Here is a 19,321-nt window from a genome sequence, read left to right as displayed (position 1 = left end):
ACCCCCTAAACCAGGGGTCTCCAAACTCGGTCCTGAGGGATCACTGTCCTGCAGGGTTTAGCTCCAACTTGCCTCAACACACCTGCCTGGAAGTTTGTAATATGCCAAATTAGACCTTGATTAGCTGGTTCAGGTGTGTTTAATTGGGGTTGGAGCTAAACTCTGCAGGACAGTGGCCCTCCAGAACCGAGTCTGGAGACCCCTGCCCTAAACCTTACTCCCATCTAGGATTGCTGTGGTTGTCTGTGTTACTGGTGTTCCACAATGTTTAGCTGTACACCGATTACATTACTTGTCCACTGTGGCACCGCCCCACTGTCATTTTGCTTTTTTGAAGAGAGTAAGGCGAGATGACTGACAAGACGATGCCGGGTGATTTTGGTGCCTAACAGATCCTGAGCTTCACTGACAAATATCTTGCAAAAAGTGTGGTCAGGTCTGCTGCTCCCAATACATGGAGTGCACATTCAAAAGCTATTTCATGCATAAAGATAGTGGCTCCCTGATGCCCGCAAATTATAAGCCTATACACAAAGTACGTGTGTTCGCAAATTCAAAAGTGATGATCGGTCATACTGGTGTTGACGAAAGTTTATACCAGTGTGAAAATTTCCTCACCATGACATCCCTACTACCATCTGGGTCACGGCACCAATATCACAGTTCCTACTTGCACTGCTCCAAGCGGGATTCGAACTGGCGTCAACCCGCATGGGAGGCGCTCATTGCATTTCATCCCAGATTAGCTAGCATTTGTTACACAAATAGCAAATCACATTCATGGCCGTGATGTAAACTTGCTATTTTTTTAAAAGAGGTACACACTCTTCAAAATGTCCTGGTTAAAAAACTTGTTTCACTAAGAAATACCCTCAGCACAGGAAAGAAAACTGTACTAATCAATTGACTTATGATTGGGATATTCAGTTAGCATTCAGAGTACAAAATAAACAAGAGATCTGTTTGTTTTCCAGACTGATGAATGATCTCAGTATGGAAATAAAATGTTGACCAGGTACCCGGTAAGGCCCGCCATTCCCGTCATCCAGCTCCAGCACGTAACCCTCTACAGGCAGGGCTTGGACTGTAGTTATCCTCCAGGCCAGAGTGGCGCTGTTGTTCCGCATGCAGCATTTTTCCAACTGCAACAGTGGTGCGGGAGGCACTGTGGGGCTCTCTGCTAAAAACAAAGAGAGTTACAAAGTACACAATTAAGCATTGACTATCATCGACTGAGGCATCAGAAGTTTAAACAAGGGGTAAACATGGAGTGACATGCATGGGAGTAAGCACTTCCTGAAAGTCACTGGTGCCTCTAAGAAACATACGGAGGATAAGGGACTGTGGTTTGGGGTGGGGTCGAGCATTATAGGGGAACAGTTTGTAGCAGCTCTGAAATACCTCCTGTGTTCTCCTCCTCTTTCTGGTCACCTGCATGCATTTGTTTCAATGATGCAGCCTCCTGACCATCTGAAAGATGATATCGGACAAAGCAGGTGTTGCATGTATGAGTCTAAAGGTAAAACTGGGGGGGGGGGATTATTTGCCTCTGAAACTGGGAATGATGGAATTTGTGCTTGGATTGTGTAAAGAGCAGCCCAACTATTCTTCAAGAACGATGATGAATTTGAATTTGCAAGATATATTGGTTTAAGTGCCAATGTTGAAGAGTTTGTTTACTAGTCCTTGGATTCTAGAATCAAGTTCTAAATGGAAAACAAGAATCTCATTGCAACAAATATATAAAACAATATATTATTAGCCTAAAGTGACCACCAGCGTTGGAGAATGATACTTTTTTTAAAGTAAGGTGTTACATTACTGCACTAATCATTAACAAGTAACTTTGCAATAATTACGCAAAATATGTTGCAGGATTAATTAATTATTGAAATCTACATACATTTCAGCAAATATTTCTGGGGCCCGTTCTTCGTACGTTGCTAACTCGGTTAGCTAGATTTGATTGTTGACAATTTGGCATGATCTTGGATTGTTCGGTTCTTCGACGCTCATCCTGGACTTGTTGCCATAGCAACAGGTCCGTAAGCTTAAACCTGCTTGTGAGCAGGCTTATTTCATGTAAACAGGATTAGATTGCATCTTTTTAAGCGGAATTGATACTTAAAGTCTGTCCCAGCCACTGCTACTTTATTTCAAGAGTACTCTACTTATCCAGGGACAATAATTTAAAATAATAACTTACAAATTAATTTGAAAATAATATTAAAATGTTGTGTAGTCTATAATACTATAGACACAGCCAGTGTTACTAATTAGCCGCGTTTCCACTGCCGGGCCAAAGGTGGGCGTGCTAGTGCGTGCCAGGGCCGGTCGCGTTTCCACTGTCACTTCCGGGGCTTGATCGTGCCTCTTCGGTGCTTCCTCGGTGCCAAAGGCACGGCGAAAACCTTGGTCCAAAGCGGGCCAGCTGGGGCTTGAGGCGCGGTCGAGGTGAAAGGCGGAGCTAATCGTAGTCAGGTGATGGTCTACACGCTGAAATGGGTTGGGTTGTGTGACGTTTGATCAATGGAGGTGTGTTTAAGTTCGGTTTTTAGATCAGCGCTGCGGAGCTAGCGGACTGACAGTGGAAACGCAACTTGATTTTGGCCTCGGTGCCTAAGGTCTGTGGCCATAGGCCCAGCCCGGCACGCTGTTAGCCCTGGCTCGCATTGGCCCGACAGTGGAAAAGCGGCTAATGAAAGATTTATTTGTGATGGAATAATTACTTTACAATTGTTTTGTAGTCTTACACACATGCTTGTACAGTTATTCTGAGCTGTGCATTAATTTTAATGATGACAGCTATCATGGGAGTGGCTTGATGCAGCGCAGGAGATGCAGATAACTTGATCTTGACTTTAATTTTTAATTAAAACTTTAATTAATGGTGTCATGTAACAAATCTGCTTCAAAGATAAAATTAAATGAATTGTGAATTACAACATTGAAATAAAAATGTAATGACTGTACAAATGGTCATGAATCTAAATAATTGGGAATCATGTACAAAAAAAAAAAAAAACAGTGCACATTTCATTTATCTATCATAACATTTATGTTGTTCTGTCATTTTGTTCGCTTGGCTGTTTCATTATAAAGGTCCAGAAATTCGTCAAGTTTTTCGTCAGGTGTCTTTTCTAATCATATGATGTCATTACGTTGCTGTCTTGCCGCCAGCCAATCGCTGCATTGCTGATCATGGTTTCGAGTATTGATACATCTGCCCTTTTCAGGGAACACGAAAAAGTGCAGTAATCTCAGACAACTTAATCCTGATATTTTAATCCAATCCACAAATTCATTTGAAGAACCAAATTAGCCAGAGTTCAGTCATCACGATTAGAAGATCTAGTATCTAGATCTAGTCAAATCATCTCGGATGTATTAAGTGAGGTACGAAGAACGGACCCCTGTACCATCCTCGTAACAATGCAATGATGAATCAACATTGAAAACAGTTGTGCTGCTTGATATTCTTGTGGAAACCATGATGCATATTTTTTTTAAGATTGTCTGATTAATAGAAAGTTCAAAAGAACCGCAATTATTTGAAATCCATGATGGAAAAATAATAATTTAATTTATTTCAAAACAATCTTTCCAACCCAAAACTTTTGAATGGTATTGTATAAGTGTTCTCTGTTCACTTCTGCTGTGTTTCATCCATCTGTTTTAATGCAAGAACATGCCAAATCTCAAAATCATTACTTTCAAAACATAACCTTATCATGTACCATGTACTGCTTGTAATATTATTCCCCCAACACTGGTGACCACAAACAGCGAACGTTAAATCTCATTTGTTTGGTGTGTTGTCACATGTTACCTTTATTCTGGGTGAAGTCCAGCTGGAGAATTGACTGCATCAGAGGATCTGTGTTGACGGTCAAGGCAAATTCTGGGCAGACCTTTGGCTCCAATGCACCTTTTACCCACTGGTCCTGAGAGGCCTGAACACGCTTTATCAACGCATCTGAGATCTGAAAGAAGAAATAAATGAAGAGGAGAAGAGAAACAATAATGATGTCTTAAGGCATCCTCACACTACAAGATAATCGGACCAATTTTGGGCCCAAATCTCCCCTTCTGACACATTAGAAATCCTGTTGTAATGGGGAAACTCCAAGGTAAAATACGCACATGCTCTGTAGATTGTCACGTGGCACAAAACGATACCCAATCAGAAAGCGTGCTGATGAAATACGGAAGTCACTATTATTGGCCTTTTTTTTTTTTTTTTTTTTTTTTTTTTTTTTTTTTTTTTTTTTTTTGCCATGTCATCCGCCATGTTTGCTCCCTTACAAAAAAGAACTGCAGTATATTGAAGTACAGCTGTAGTATAACTGCAGTATAATTAAGCTCAACCATAGATTTACAACTGCAGTACACTGAAGTTCAACAGCAGTAAAACTGCAGTTGTATTGCAGCTATAATGCAATATTGCTGTTTTTTCTTGTCCAAAAACTGCAGTTTTTTAATCGCCATGTTTGTGGTCTTTCGCATTTGGAAAAAAGATTTTAAAATTCCTCTAGTGTGGGTCAGCCTTTAGAAAATCAAATTAATATTATTATTTTAATTTGTTATTGTTCTTATTCTGTTGTTTGTTATATTATTTATTATAATCATTTTATATTTAGTTTTTATTATTATTAATTAAAATAATCACAATAAATAATCATTTTAAAAAATGGTTTAGGTGAACTATTCCCTTATGTTTTGAAAAGTTTTGGAACTGTGTGAAGTTGCCATCGATGCACAGTATAAAAGATTTTGTGCAAAATGTGATGGACTATGTTTCAGGGATTTTTTGTATTCTTCTTTGTATTTGGGATCAAGACAAATCAATATATAGTATTGTCTGCCAACTTCCTTTCTCTCTATCTTCTTTTAGAAATCTCTGCTGGACAGGCATCTCTGACTCACATTACATGCTTTGTGAAGACACTCAAAGAAACAGCACAATTGATACTTCATAAAAAATTCAGTAAATAGGCATTGTTGCTCCTTCGGGAGCAGTCTTGTCTCTCTATTTTACACTCACTGCTATGAAATATCAATTATTAAAAGAGTGTAATTGCTGAGGGCCAGTCTACACAGCAGGCAAACTATTTCAGAGGAAACTATCGGATACCTATTAAAGCTTGTTTTTGCTATGGAAAAAAAAATTGAAAGGAGGTAATTGTGACTTTTCATCTCACAATTCTGAATTTTTTTTTCCTCAATATTGCGAGTTGATATCTCGAAAGTTGATAGTTGAAAAAGTTGATAATTGATTGCGAGTTGATATCTCGAGAAAATGTGTGTTGTATTTATATTCTGGGTTCATCTACTTGCCTGCACATAATATGCATCATTAATAAGGTGTATACTGAATTGGTATTTTAATTTCACTGTCTTACTATATTAGTACTTAGCACAAACCTGGAGAAAATGAATGGAGGGCAATGTAGGAAAGTGTTGTTTTGCCCTCCAGATGAGTGTTCCTATAAGTGTGTGATGTCACATGAATACTATGAATAGAGAACTGTGAATTTTCACTGGTATCTTTTGAATTTTGGTGTCACAACTGGCTGTTTTTGCAAAAACAGTTTAATGGTAGTTTTATTAGCAGGTGTGGCAAAAAGTTAGTTTTAGGCCCTGGTTGTAACCATTATCGTAGTAATGTGGCGTATGCCGATTTGAATCATAATAAACATGCATGTAAACACTTTAATCGCATCTATTCCACACCGACTCTGACATACATTAATGACGTTTTCATGCGCAGATTCGTAAACATAGTGGTAAAGAAGGCATCTCATTTTTGGGGTGCTGAAGAAACTGAGTTAACAACATTGCGCAACATGAATATAATGATCGAAAACAATGAAATTAAAGGTGCCGTAGAACGTCTTTTTAAAAGATGTAATATAAGTCTAAGGCAGGGGTCGGCAACCCAAAATGTTCAAAGAGCCATATTGGACCAAAAAAACAAAAAACAAATCTGTCCGGAGCCGCAAAAAAATTAAAAGCCTTATATAGGCCTAATCCTTATATGAAGGCAACACACTGACAGGCTGTAAGTGTATACTAGCTATATTAGCCTACTATCAAAATGACTAAGTAGGCTACAAATACATAATGAGGTATTCCCGAGGTAATGTTATATATTTAAAAACTGCTGAAAGCTACAGAAAAAAGCAAATGGATCGGTGCAATTCACAGAAACAACTGGACTCCAGGCGGAGAAACATGGATTTGCATTTATCATTTTGTGTCAAATTGTTGGATTTTGAGGTAAAATCATTCCATATATATTGTATTGTTATATATTATGTTGACAAATCATCAATTAAATATTTTCCATCTTATATTCTGCATAATTGTGTGTTTTAAAATAAACACTGACAAAAACTATACTATAAAACTATATATGTTTTATGGCTGGACAATATGATGATATATATAACATTGATATAAGTGATTACGTGGATTTAAACCTACCTTTATTTTATTTATATAAAATATTCACAGGCAGATTTGCTTTATGTATTTCCCCGGCGTCGAAATCAGGCACATATAAATGTCAGGAAACACGACTCCTGGCTGTATGTCAATATCCATGGATTAGGTTTATTTGACAAGTTGTAAGAAACACTTTCGAGTCCGACCTTTAGTGTAATCGTTTATTTTACTCGCGTTTTCTCAGTTTCCCCTATTAAATCCAGTCACGCAGCAGGTTCTTTTGCCACTCAGTCCAGCTGAGGGAGCGCGCTTTCGGCGGAAAAGTGACGTCGATGCATACCCTCGCGCCGCGCTGTGTCGCAGGCTATGACGCAAATCTTCGTTGACAGAAATGTTGAAATTTAATATTATACACATTTTTACAGCATTGGAAAACGTTAAGAATGTGTCATGTTTGTCCTCCTACAGAAACCATATGAAAAAAATATATATTTTTCCATTTTCATACATTTTTGAAAAAGCTCCAGGGAGCCACTAGGGGGGCGCTAAAGAGCCGCACGCGGCTCTAGAGCCGCGGGTTGCCGACCTCCGGTCTAAGGTGTCCCCTGAATGTGTCTGTGAAGTTTCAGCTCAAAATACCCTACAGATTTTTTTTAATTCATTTTTTTAACTGCCTATTTTGGAGCATCATTAAATATGCGCCGATTCAGACTGCAGCCCCTTTAAATTATTGTGCTCCCTGCCCCCGGAGCTCGCGCTTGCCTTTAACAGCATAAACAAAGTTCACACAGCTAATATAACCCTCAAAATTGTTCTTTACAAAGAGTTCGTCATGCAACATGTCTAATCGTGCAAGTATGGTATTTATTTGGATGTTTACATTTGATTCTGAATGAGTTTGATAGTGCTCCGTGGCTAAAGCTAACATTACACACTGTTGGAGAGATTTATAAAGAATGAAGTTGTGTTTATGCATTATACAGACTGCAAGTGTTTAAAAAATGAAAATAACGACAGTCTTGTCTCCGTGAATACAGTAAGAAACGATGGTAACTTTAACCACATTTAACAGTACATTAGCAGCATGCTAACGAAACATTTAGAAAGACAATTTACAAATATCACTAAAAATATCATGATATCATGGATCATGTCAGTTATTATTGCTCCATCTGCCATTTTTCGCTGTTGTTCTTGCTTGCTTACCTAGTCTGATGATTTCAGCTGTGCACATCCAGACGTCCTGCCCTTGTCTAATGCCTTGAACATGAGCTGGCATATGCAAATATTGGGGGCATACATATTAATGATCCCGACTGTTACGTAACAGTCGGTGTTATGTTGAGATTCGCCTGTTTTTTCGGAGGTCTTTTAAACAAATGAGATTTATATAAGAAGGAGGAAACAACAGTGTTTGAGACTCACTGTATGTCATTTCCATGTACTGAACTCTTGTTATTTAACTATGCCAAGATAAATTCAATTTTTAATTCTAGGGCACCTTTAAGACATTTTGGCGTATTAGCGAAAAAATCCAATATGTCCATAGAAATGTGTTTTGTATTCGATGTAGACGAAGTAGATTAAAACAGTGGCCAGTAACACACCTACTGTATGTGAGTTCATCATTATTATTATTATTATTTTAGATCTTTGACCTCTGACTTTGTGTTTTTCTCTGGGTTTTTTTGTTTCTCTTTGTACCTGTAGGAATCCACTGGGATCGTTCTCTTTAATAACCTCCAGACAGAATTCCATCATTCCTGTGGTCTGTCGGAGCTTCATGGTGCAGTGAGTTATCTGATCCTTTACAGTCTGAAACAGAAAGGCAATGGTTAAATTCTCATCACACACATACAGTCTGAGCAGTAGCATAAGAGACATTCCATCAAAGACCAGCTCATAGTGATGGACTCATGAGTTGAGTCTCACATCAGATAGATGCTTCAAAGAGGTATAGAGTCATTTAACCAATATCAGGATCACACAAACTCACAACTTACACAATAAGGTAGATTGGTCTAATTTGAATCTGAAAAGTAAGACTGATTAGCCTTAACTAATTGCTAGTTGGACAGACTAGTTCTTAAGACATAGCCTTAACTTAAAGGCTATGTTTATGCAACTGGCCCCAGATTTGTATGGTTGTCAAGGTTCTTCAGTTTCAGCCAGTTTTTTTAGGAGTTCAATACAATTTAAGCTCAATCGATTACCACCGAAAATATTTTCAACAGAAAATTATTTTACAGTAATGCACTTTAAATGGAGCAAGGCATTGTACTAAAATAAATATTATAATAATGTTAACAGACACAAGACAACATTACACATGTTAATATGAGACCTAGTGTGGTTAAAAAACTAAAATATTCCCCACCTGATTGATCAATACAGCATTCTAGCCATGCTAAAATGAGCCTGTATGAAATTCATAAACACCTGTTTACCACATAAAACTTGATTTTCACCACAGGTGGGTCTTTATTATTTGTTTTTGAAATACAAAGAATTGAATGTTTGATTTCATTTATCATATTCATTTATCCATCCATATCTAATTGTGCAGATAATCTGATCAAATCACTCTTTAAGTCACTCTTTATTAATTCTGCATTAATTATAATGCATAATTATTTAATGATACACTTGTCAAGCTCTTTCTGTAATGAGATGAATGACTGTTTAATTATAACTGACAGAACCAGCATTAACCCTTTAAGGTATAAATGAATGGATATTTAAACAAAAGAAAACAAAACTAGTATCTTAATCAGACAAAATAAATCAATAATGCTTAAAGACATTGTTAATGTGAGATTGTGAATATGGAAATATGAAGAAAAAAAAATACCCTTTATTTTTAATTTCCCATTTTTTTGTCTGCCAGCTTCTTTGTGATTAAAAATCACAAATTAAGCCTTCTGTCTCTAATCTGTGTCAAATGAACTGATGTTTAATGGGAAAAGAGCAATATTTGTACCAGGGTAACCTAAATTCTTCTGCTTTCCTGTCTGCTTTTTTATTTTACAGACCCAAGGTCCGTAACATGAACTATAGATAAATTCAGTGCTTTGCAAGCACAATATAATCTTGCATCTCTGTGATCTATAGAGCATCGTATGGATTAACTCCGTAACTCCCGTCATCCCCTGTTCATTGTGGTGAAAGAGGGCATGTGTAAAGCCCTGCTGTCAGACTACTGACATGGAAGAAAAGAATTAGAGTAGAAAATGACGCCTCCTGTCGCTGAAAACACAAGAACACTTCATTTGATTAACTGCACACAGACCTCGGAAGATGGAGGAGCAAAAAACATCTATCACTAAGATAATTTGAGGCTAATAGTATAACTATTAGTCACAAATTATCTTAGTGGAAAAAAAATGCTGGTGATATGGTGAATATGAGGTGAGGTCCTCAATACAACTAGAGCTGATGAAAATTGTACCAGAAGCATCATGTTAATTTAAATATTGCCATTAGATTAGTGCTTGCAACTTTGCAAAAATAAATACATTAAACAAACAAACAAAAAAAACTAAATGAAAAAAAAAAACTAATAATTTAAAAGCATTCAAATATGCTACTAGTGCAAATTTTTGATCATGCACTGAGTAAATAAAATAATATTCCTTACATACAGCTAGATTAAATAAATCTCACTTTATTCTGACCATATGGAATCACACAGAGACAACAACTCAATCTGCTCTCCGTATGGTCACGACACTAATAGAGTTTTACAGTTTTACAGAAACTCTCCCCCTGTATCCCATCTGTGTGGTGAAGCAGGCAACATTATCATGTGACCGATTGAGGAAATAATCTTGCTGCTGCAAAATTTAAAGTAGTTAAATTCAAACTTTTGAATGGTTTTAAGCTGATACTAAAATTACTACTACAAAATATTATTATGCCTTTAGGTTTATGGACCCTTGTCAAAAAGTGTTTGGAATAGAAATAAGTGATGTGTGTGTGTGTGTGTGTGTGTGTGTGTGTGTGTGTGTGTGTGTGTGTGTGTGTGTGTGTGTGTGTGTGTTGACCTACCTTCAGTTTGCTCTCTTTCTCCTTTGTGACCTTGGTGAGCAGTTTGGCCTTCTGCCGAGTGAGCGCTTCAATCAGAGAGTCACACTGAGCGACCAGACATGCCTCAAACTCAACCCCGTTCTCCTGTTACACACACACATACACACACATTGGGTTTCCATGTTTTATGGGGACTTTACATTATACTGTACAAACTGAATATTCTATCCCCTACCCCTACACATGACAGAAAACTTTCTGCATTTTTACATTTCCAAAAAACATCATTTAGTTTTAAATGATAATGACATAATTTATAAGCTGTTTTCCTCATGGGGACCAAAAAATGTCCCACAATATAGGCAATACCTGCAACATTTTGCAACATTTTAACCCCCCTCCAGATGAAGTCTGCTTATAAAGTTAGTTGTGATAAAGTTGTTGAGTGCACAATTTTCCACCCTCTGTCTGAGCCTTCAGAATTAAACATGCTACTGTACCTTTAAGACTTCTATATGTAAAACACCTCTTTTATTTTTGGCCAACATTTGAAAAATTGTACATTTGCATATTTTAATTTGCTAAAGACTAAATAGTGTTTATTTGTTTATATGGGCAGTTATAATTTAAAGGGGTCCTTGATTATGATTTCACTTTTTTAACTTAGTTTTTTAACTTAGTGTTTTTTAAGTTAATGTGTAATGTTGCTGTTTGAGCATAAACAACATCTGCAAAGTTACAACGCCCAAAGATCAACGCAAAGGGAGGTATTTTCTTTTAAAGGTGCCGTAGAACGTGTTTTCAAAAGATGTAATATAACTCTAAGGTGTCCCCTGAATGTGTCTGTGAAGTTTCAGCTCAAAATAACACATAGATTTTTTTAATTAATTTTTTTAACTGCCTATTTTGGGGCATCATTAAATATGTGCCGATTCAGGCTGCGGCCCCTTTAAATGCTCACGCTCCCCGCCCACGGAGCTCGCGCTTGCCTTAAACAGCATAAACAAAGTTCACACAGCTAATATAACCTTCAAAATGGATCTTTACAAAGTGTTTGTCATGCAGCATGTGTAATCGCCTAAGTATAGTATTTATTTGGATGTTTACATTTGATTCTGAATGAGATTGATAGTATGCTCCGTGGCTAAAGCTAACATTCCACACTGTTGGAGAGATTTATAAAGAATGAAGTTGTGTTTATGAATTATACAGACTGCAAGTGTTTAAAAAATGAAAATAATGACAGTCTTGTCTCCGTGAATACAGTAAGAAACGATGGTAACTTTAACCACATTTAACAGTACATTAGCAGCATGCTAATGAAACATTTAGAAAGACAATTTACAAATATCACTAAAAATATAATGATATCATGGTTCATGTCAGTTATTATTGCTCCATCTGCCATTTTTCACTATTGTCCTTGCTTGCTTACCTAGTCTGATGATTCAGCTGTGCACATCCAGACGTCCTGCCCTTGTGTAATGCCTTGAACATGAGCTGGTATATGCAAATATTGGGGGCATACATATTAATGATCCCCGACTGTTACGTAACAGTCGGTGTTATGTTGAGATTCGCCTGTTTTTTGGAGGTCTTTTAAATAAATTAGATTTATATAAGAAGGAGGAAACAATGGAGTTTGAGACTCACTGTATGTCATTTCCATGTACTGAACTCTTGTTATTCAACTATGCCAAGGTAAATTCAATTTTTAATTCTAGGGCACCTTTAAAGAAATTGCTTTTTAAGGACTACAACAAACAGCTGGTAGTCCCCCTACAACGAGCTTCTTCCCGGGTTGGTGACATCACTAACCCTAAAATTTACATAAACCCCGCCCCCCGGGAACACGTAACAAAGGGGGTGAGGCTATGATGGGCTGTTTTAGAGAAGAGGAAGGGTTGTTGTAGTAGAGTGTTGTTAGCATGCCGCCATTTTACGCCGGACTGCTTCACAAACGAGGGTCAATTCAACGCTGGATTTGCACAAAAGCAAACACAGCAACTATATAAATTTATTCACTAACCATTCAGAAACGTCCAAATGCATTCTAAAAGTTGTAACTTCTTCCTGAGTCTCTACATCAGTGTCCGACTTTTGGCTGCAAGAGATTCTCCAGCTTTGTTGTTGTTGAGCAACCGAAGCGTGACCTGTTAAAGCTCTGCCCTCTTCTGGAAAGGGGGTCAGGAGCAGCAGCTCATTTGCATTTAAAGGGACACACACAAAAACAGCGTTTTTCCTCACACCCAAATAGGGGCAAATATGACAAGCTGCTAATGATCTGTGGGGTATTTTGAGCTGAAACTTCACAGACACATTCTGGGGACACCAGAGATTATATTAGGCAACATCTTGTAAACGGGGCATTATAGGTCCCATTTAAAATTATGGCAATGTGGATACAATATGATGTAAGTTCTGAAAAAGCTGTTTTACAGGTTACCTTCAATATATGGTCTGGGTGGACTGGGGAGGGAGCTGTTTTCAAACAAATTTCCCAAATATACCCTTGTCTCCCATTGGTTGATCAAACAGATGGCCCCGTCCCAAACTCATTAATTGTTTTTGGTTTTGTTTTGCTTGTTCGTTGATGCTCGAACAAGCAAAGGAAAGTTTTGGCGAACCACAATGTGATGAAATCAACCTACAAATGTCTACAACGGATGCTTGAGGCTGTCTACACTGAACATGCCAAAACGAAAGGTCTAAATCCATTTGTACTTTTGTCTGAAGTAGTGCAAGCAGAGGGAGTATGTCAGAAACAGAACAAGGCATCAAGCAACTGATATAACATCACCCAAGGCAAGGATGCTTTTAAAGGCATCAGAATGGTGTAGTTACAGCATCCACCAGAACAGGCGAACTGGACCATGCAAACCAGCCTTGGGCTCAACCAGTGGTGTGAGTTTGGTGCTGGACTCCCTGTTTGTGCAAGCAATGCAAGACAGAGTATTTGAATCTTTTGCTATTCTGTTTGGTACCCGTAGTGTCACAGAAATGACAGACTTCAACTTAAAAATTCATTTTGTTAAGCTGGCAAAGATCAGTTTGAGATCGTCTGTAGTGTAGGAGTTTAGAACGGAACTAATCCTTCATTCACTTTGAGTATGGTTGTGATTCAGATGTGAGACATACACCCACACACTGACACTAGGGCTGATGGGACTGAGTCATTTCATCTACTACACAAAGATGATGAAGAGGAGACATTTGATATGAGCATGTGTGACTGGTACATTTTAAAATAAGAAGTCAGGCTTGAAACCAGACTATAGTCCTTCTGCAGGACTTGTCTCTGTGTGTGCCTGTATGTCACATTACATTGAAAATCACTGATCTCTGTAGCACTTTAGTTCAAAGTCTACTTACAGAGGCTTTCAAAGACAATCTCTCTCTCTCTCTCTCCCTCAGCTGCTGGTCAGTATGAAAAGGCATTATACTCTCCACTTTAGTAAAAATAGCTCAGTGCTCATAATCCAGTGGTCTCCAGGCAGAATACAGTTCAATACTCATGACATTCATATACATGTATGGATTCGATTGTATGCAGCAATTGCATTTGATCAACATTCACTACAAATAAATGTTAAGCTACATCAGTTTTGTTTCTCTAGACTAGACAGGGTCTATCAACACCTGCTCCAGTGACCCCCCCCCGTATAACGTAAAATTTTTCCAATAACATTTTATTTCAACATTACATTACGTTCTAACTGATGTTCCAAACTTGTCCTAAACTATTTTTATATTTTTAATCCTTCATGATATATCTGCCTACAGACTCTTTTGCACAGACCCCCATGGAACCCTGGTTTAAAACCTTTGATGTTCAATGCAAAAACATGCCGCCAAAATTCATGTTAACATCTAACATATGGCATGTTTGTTGGATACATGCTGAACATCATAATTACCCCACTTCATTTTTAACGAGATAGTAATTTGCATATTTAATGAGACTCTCGCAAATCAAAGAGGACAAGATAATATTTGAGTGCTGCTAGCATGGCTGTTTTGATTATATTATTATTTTTGCTCTGATGTGAAGGCTCTGATGTGAATTTTTTATTAATAAGAGTTTAAAAGATAGTGATACTTATTAGAAGATATTCATCAAAACCTCTAACCTATGTAAGCATTTAATATTTTATGAGCTTACATCATTTTCATATTTCTAATACATCAAAACACATAACAAAGCCTGATGAAGAGTTATATACCTGTATCTGCTGAAGCAAATTTTTCAGTTGCACCAGGAACTCCTTGGCCTCCTTGGCTTTATCAGACACTCCATTCAATGCCTGGGACAGCTGACACTGCACACAAAAACACAGGTCACTTAATTCAACATGCTTCAAAATCTTTTCATCAAAAATCATTTGTTGATAGAGCTGTGAGCAATTATATGTTATATAACCCTTAATCAATTCAATTAATCTAATCATGCTAAATAAAATATTTCACAAGTTCATAGAGCTATTCACCAACTACATTCCACTGAACATTTCTAGCATTCTCCAACACTGTCCAACCTTAAAGAGCATTCTCAAACACTACCTAACATTCCACGCATCCTAAAATACAACCTACCATTATTTAGAGTCCTGATCAACCCAGCATTACCTGGCATCCTCAAATATCTCCCGACATCGCCACCATTTATAAACATACCCCAGATTCCCAATATCTTCAAAAACACAAGAGGTCAAGGTTTGGCTGTTTAGCCTAGGCTGTTAGTCCCTGTTTGCACATGCCATAGCGAAAACATTACATGGGCAAGAAGTATGTTTCACCCTTGACAGCCATTCAAAAGTAGCCTTTTATTCTAATGAAATAACACCAAAAGAAAGATTAAGACTCAATGCCCAGGGGCCTCCTCACAGGCCCCTGATCTGGCCATGGCAATTCAACATTACTTAGCATCATAAAACAACACCCAACAATCCCAAAATCCTCAAACATCCAACATGAATGAGCATTCTTGTAACATGCGGGTTCAAGGAAGCAAGAGAAAACAATGGATCTAAATACAACTATTTAATAAAATAACTAAAAACACATAGAAACCAAAACATGAACAGAATCCAAGGAATGAGGACATGAACACAAACAACAACTGACAGTAAAACACAGGTGCTGTGTTCGAAATCGCCCTCTATACCCTCAATCACCATTTCCTGCATTACTCCACTAATATTGTTCCACTTGAAGTTGAAAACGAGTGACACTGAATGCACCGGAAGGGCTGCCACTTTTGCATAGTTTGTGCTTGCTGTTTAATAATCATTTGAAATTTAGCAAATTGGCAGCTCTAGTAGCAATGAAAAGATTTATCTTGAACTATGTCATGGCAACTATCTATAAACCTTAATTAAACAATTTAACAATCAATTAAAAAGGAATTTATACCTATATAATATTACGCTGCAGCCACATTGGACCAGCGGTTCGGAAAATGGATGGAACGATAATTCAGCTGCGGGCATCATCTTCTTGTCAGACGCGGGAATTCATTCAGCGCGACCGTCACAGCGCATTTTTGAGTATTCTCTCGCTGTTAAGGATACATCGGTTGTATACTTGTTATTGTGGTGCATTGTGGGATTGAATGAGAGCACTCAACGTCCACTATGGTTTCGGTCACCACTACAAATGGCTGTCCCCTCAAATAGTGCCCTATTTAAGGGTATATGGGGTGATTTCAGACACAGCCAGGGAAACCTTACATACATGAGGGTTAATGAGGAAACAAGAAACACATGGGGAGACAATCACAGGGGAACAATTATAAATAAAACTACAAAGGACTACAAAAACATCACAGGGAACACAGAAACAAGAATTTCATCATAAAAGTCCAAAAACATTAAACAGGGGATACATGACAGAGCCCCTCCTCCATTTAAGGAGAGGGTTCAGACGCTCCAAAAACAGGCTGGAAACAGACAGTTCAAGGGTTCATGAGGGGAGTTGCAGATGGCCTTGGGAGCAAGGCGGAGCAGGGGACCACAGTGGTGACCACAGAAGAGCAGAAGACCACCTGGGCAGAGCTGGGGCATCCTCAAACAACACCCATCATCCTTATTAACATAAAACACCACCAAACATTCCCAGCATCTTCAAATACACCCCATATTTAAAACATCCTCAAATATTTCCACCATCCTCAAACACCACCAAACATTCCCAGCATCTTCAAACACCACTCAATTCTCCTAGTGTCTTCAAAACACTGCCCAACGTTCTCAGCATCCTCAAACACCACCCAACATTCCCAGCATCTTCAAACACCACTCAACACTCCCAGTGTCTTCAAAACACTGCCCAGCCTCAGCACTTTTTCTCAGAACATTCCCAACAGCTTCAAAAAACACCAAACATTCTCAGCATTGTCAAATACTGCCCAACATTCCCAGCATCCTCATATACAACCCATATTTTTTAGCATCCTCAAACACCACCCAACATTCACAGCAGCTTCAAACACCACTCAACACTCCCAGCATCCTCAAAACATTGCCCAACATTCGAAGCTTCAAACACCACCCAACTTTTCAAACACCACCCAGCAACCTCAAACACCAACAAAATTTTCCAGCATCCTCAAACACCACGTAACATTCCAAGCAGCTTCAAACAACACTCAACACTCCCAGCATCTTCAAAACACTACATGACATTTTCAGAAGCTTCAAACACCACCCAACTTTTCCAGCACCCTCAAACACCAACAAATTTTTCCAGCATTCTCAAATACCACCCAACATTCCCAGCATCCTCAAATACAACCCATATTTTCAGCATCCTCAAACACCACCCAACATTCCCAGCATCTTCAAAACAACACCCATCATTTCTGTAGGGCCTCGAAAAATTATGCCCAGGAGCCTCACAAGAGCATCATTAAAATCCTTGCCAATCCAACATTACCCAGAATCCTCAAACACCACCCAATATCCTGGATCAAAGGACCATGATCCAGTCCAGCAATCCAACTTCACCATTTTCCCCAAAATCCTTAAACTCACCCCATATTCCCAATATCCTGAAACACTTCTCAAAGACCCCAAGCCTGACAAAACATTCCAAACATTCTTAAATACCACATAACATTTCCAACACCTAACACCAACTCTACAATACTCAACACAACTGTGCAATATGACACCACACACTTCAATCAATCACTCAATCAAATATAACTAAACTCTTTTTCATATTGTAACGCAGCGGGACACAAGGTGAGATCCATATGCAAGCTTTATTAAACTGAGTTCAAAGTCAAACAGGCAATGGTGGAACAACAGCAAACAGGTATGGCAAAGAGTAGGCAGAATCGTAGTTGAGGAACAGGCAATGGGTCAGGGCTGGCAGATAACAATCGTAAATCCAAAACAGAGCAAATAGTCCAAAGGGCAGACAGCAGAGAATCATACACGGGGAACAGACAGGAATAGTAATCGGGCGGGCAGACAGACACAAGGATAAACACTAAGAATTGCAACAGAGTATACAAGACCTCGCAATGTGTGTGAGGATGTGACTAGCTTATATAGTCCAGGTAATGTGTGGCAGCTGGGTGTGGTGATTAGTGTTAGCTGATTGGTGGAGTGAGTGCAGGTGATTGGCAGGGAGGATTATGGGAAGTGTAGTCCGGGAATGACTGGAACCGTGACACATATGTACTGTCAATATTTTTCTAACTCTCTGGATTTGAATGATTTTTATGGGTTGTATTGTGTCTGTGCAGAATCGGCTTTAGACCATTGAAACACGCCAACTTAATACTCAGTCACGAGAAGCTGTGCCCAGAGGTTTACAGACCTCCATAATCCATAGACAGCAGAATTAACGGACTAATTTGGACTTGATCATTTCAAGGCAAACAAAAGCTTTGCATTATGGTTTCTTTATGGTTAAAACTTTAGCCTACTCTTTTGTGTGCCAACTATCTAATTCTCATATGAGCTCTAATAAAACCCCCAGCCTGATCCCGAGCCTGGCCGACATTTGACAGCAGCTGGATTTGAGAACCAAGATGCGTGACTCATTAATCCAGATTTAGTAGGAACACTGAAATAGCACTAGATCTCTGAGTGACAGGAAAAGAGTGTGAAAAGATCAATAAATAATATGTTCTATTCAATAAAGGTTTATTAACAAGGTTATCGTGACAAAAGGAATACCGTTTCCAAGTCCACATCTCCACTAGTTTCAATTGAGAATCCTATCTCAACAGCTGTTTATAAGCACTATATAGCGAACTGAGATTTCAGTATAGAGATAGAATCATGATTTTTCGGTAGCATTACAGCACACCGTGAGTGTATATTAGTACTGTTTGTTGTTAGAGCATTTGGATCTAGAAACGGTAACGTGATGTAAGATAACCTGACTCTTTTCTCACACTGTCTAAAATGGTTCAATAAAGGATTCAGTATCTCTAAACCCCTCCTTTCGGAAAGCCTGCTCTGCTCTGATTGGTCAGATGGCCCAGTCTGTTGTGATTGGTCAACCTCTTACAACACGTCAGAAACTAAACACCCATTACCATGTCTGAATTTAATCTCTGGCGGGTTTCCTCAGTACTTGATACACAATGATACGAACAGTAACAATGGCGTTGGTTTTACCGTATCATTTCAAGTCCTCATCCTTTGGAAATGCAAGCAAAGTGGATTTTACTTTCGCAGCTCAGAAAACAGTGTCTTCTCAACATGTCGACAACACAAACCAAACTCTTCCAGGCCTCAGCTATAACTACAGTGTTTGAGGGGCAAAGTAGACATTGTTCACAGACGGCCAATGAAGACCATTTGCTGGCATTATGCAAATTTATTACAAA

The 19,321-nt window shown here is 38.4% G+C and overlaps 1 protein-coding gene across 3 annotated transcripts in view; it reads right to left on the bottom strand.

Annotated features, from left to right (window-relative positions):
- LOC125278973 (E3 ubiquitin-protein ligase TRIM9) overlaps nt 1–19,321 on the bottom strand; it is a 47,758-nt gene that overhangs the window by 11,024 nt on the left and 17,413 nt on the right. Inside the window, exons 2-7 of one of the 3 annotated variants that reach the window (XM_048208418.1) lie at nt 14,697–14,792; nt 10,495–10,617; nt 8,152–8,262; nt 3,830–3,983; nt 1,402–1,470; nt 1,020–1,180 (exon numbers count right to left, since the gene is read on the bottom strand). In XM_048208418.1, coding sequence (XP_048064375.1) covers nt 1,020–1,180; nt 1,402–1,470; nt 3,830–3,983; nt 8,152–8,262; nt 10,495–10,617; nt 14,697–14,792 — 714 coding nt within the window. The remainder of the gene's footprint in view (nt 1–1,019; nt 1,181–1,401; nt 1,471–3,829; nt 3,984–8,151; nt 8,263–10,494; nt 10,618–14,696; nt 14,793–19,321) is intronic. The other 2 variants (XM_048208419.1, XM_048208420.1) reach the window with 2 other exon arrangements.

Source organism: Megalobrama amblycephala, linkage group LG11, assembly GCF_018812025.1.
Source record: "Megalobrama amblycephala isolate DHTTF-2021 linkage group LG11, ASM1881202v1, whole genome shotgun sequence".
NCBI lineage: Eukaryota > Metazoa > Chordata > Actinopteri > Cypriniformes > Xenocyprididae > Megalobrama > Megalobrama amblycephala.
This window is presented reverse-complemented; position numbering and strand designations above follow the sequence as displayed.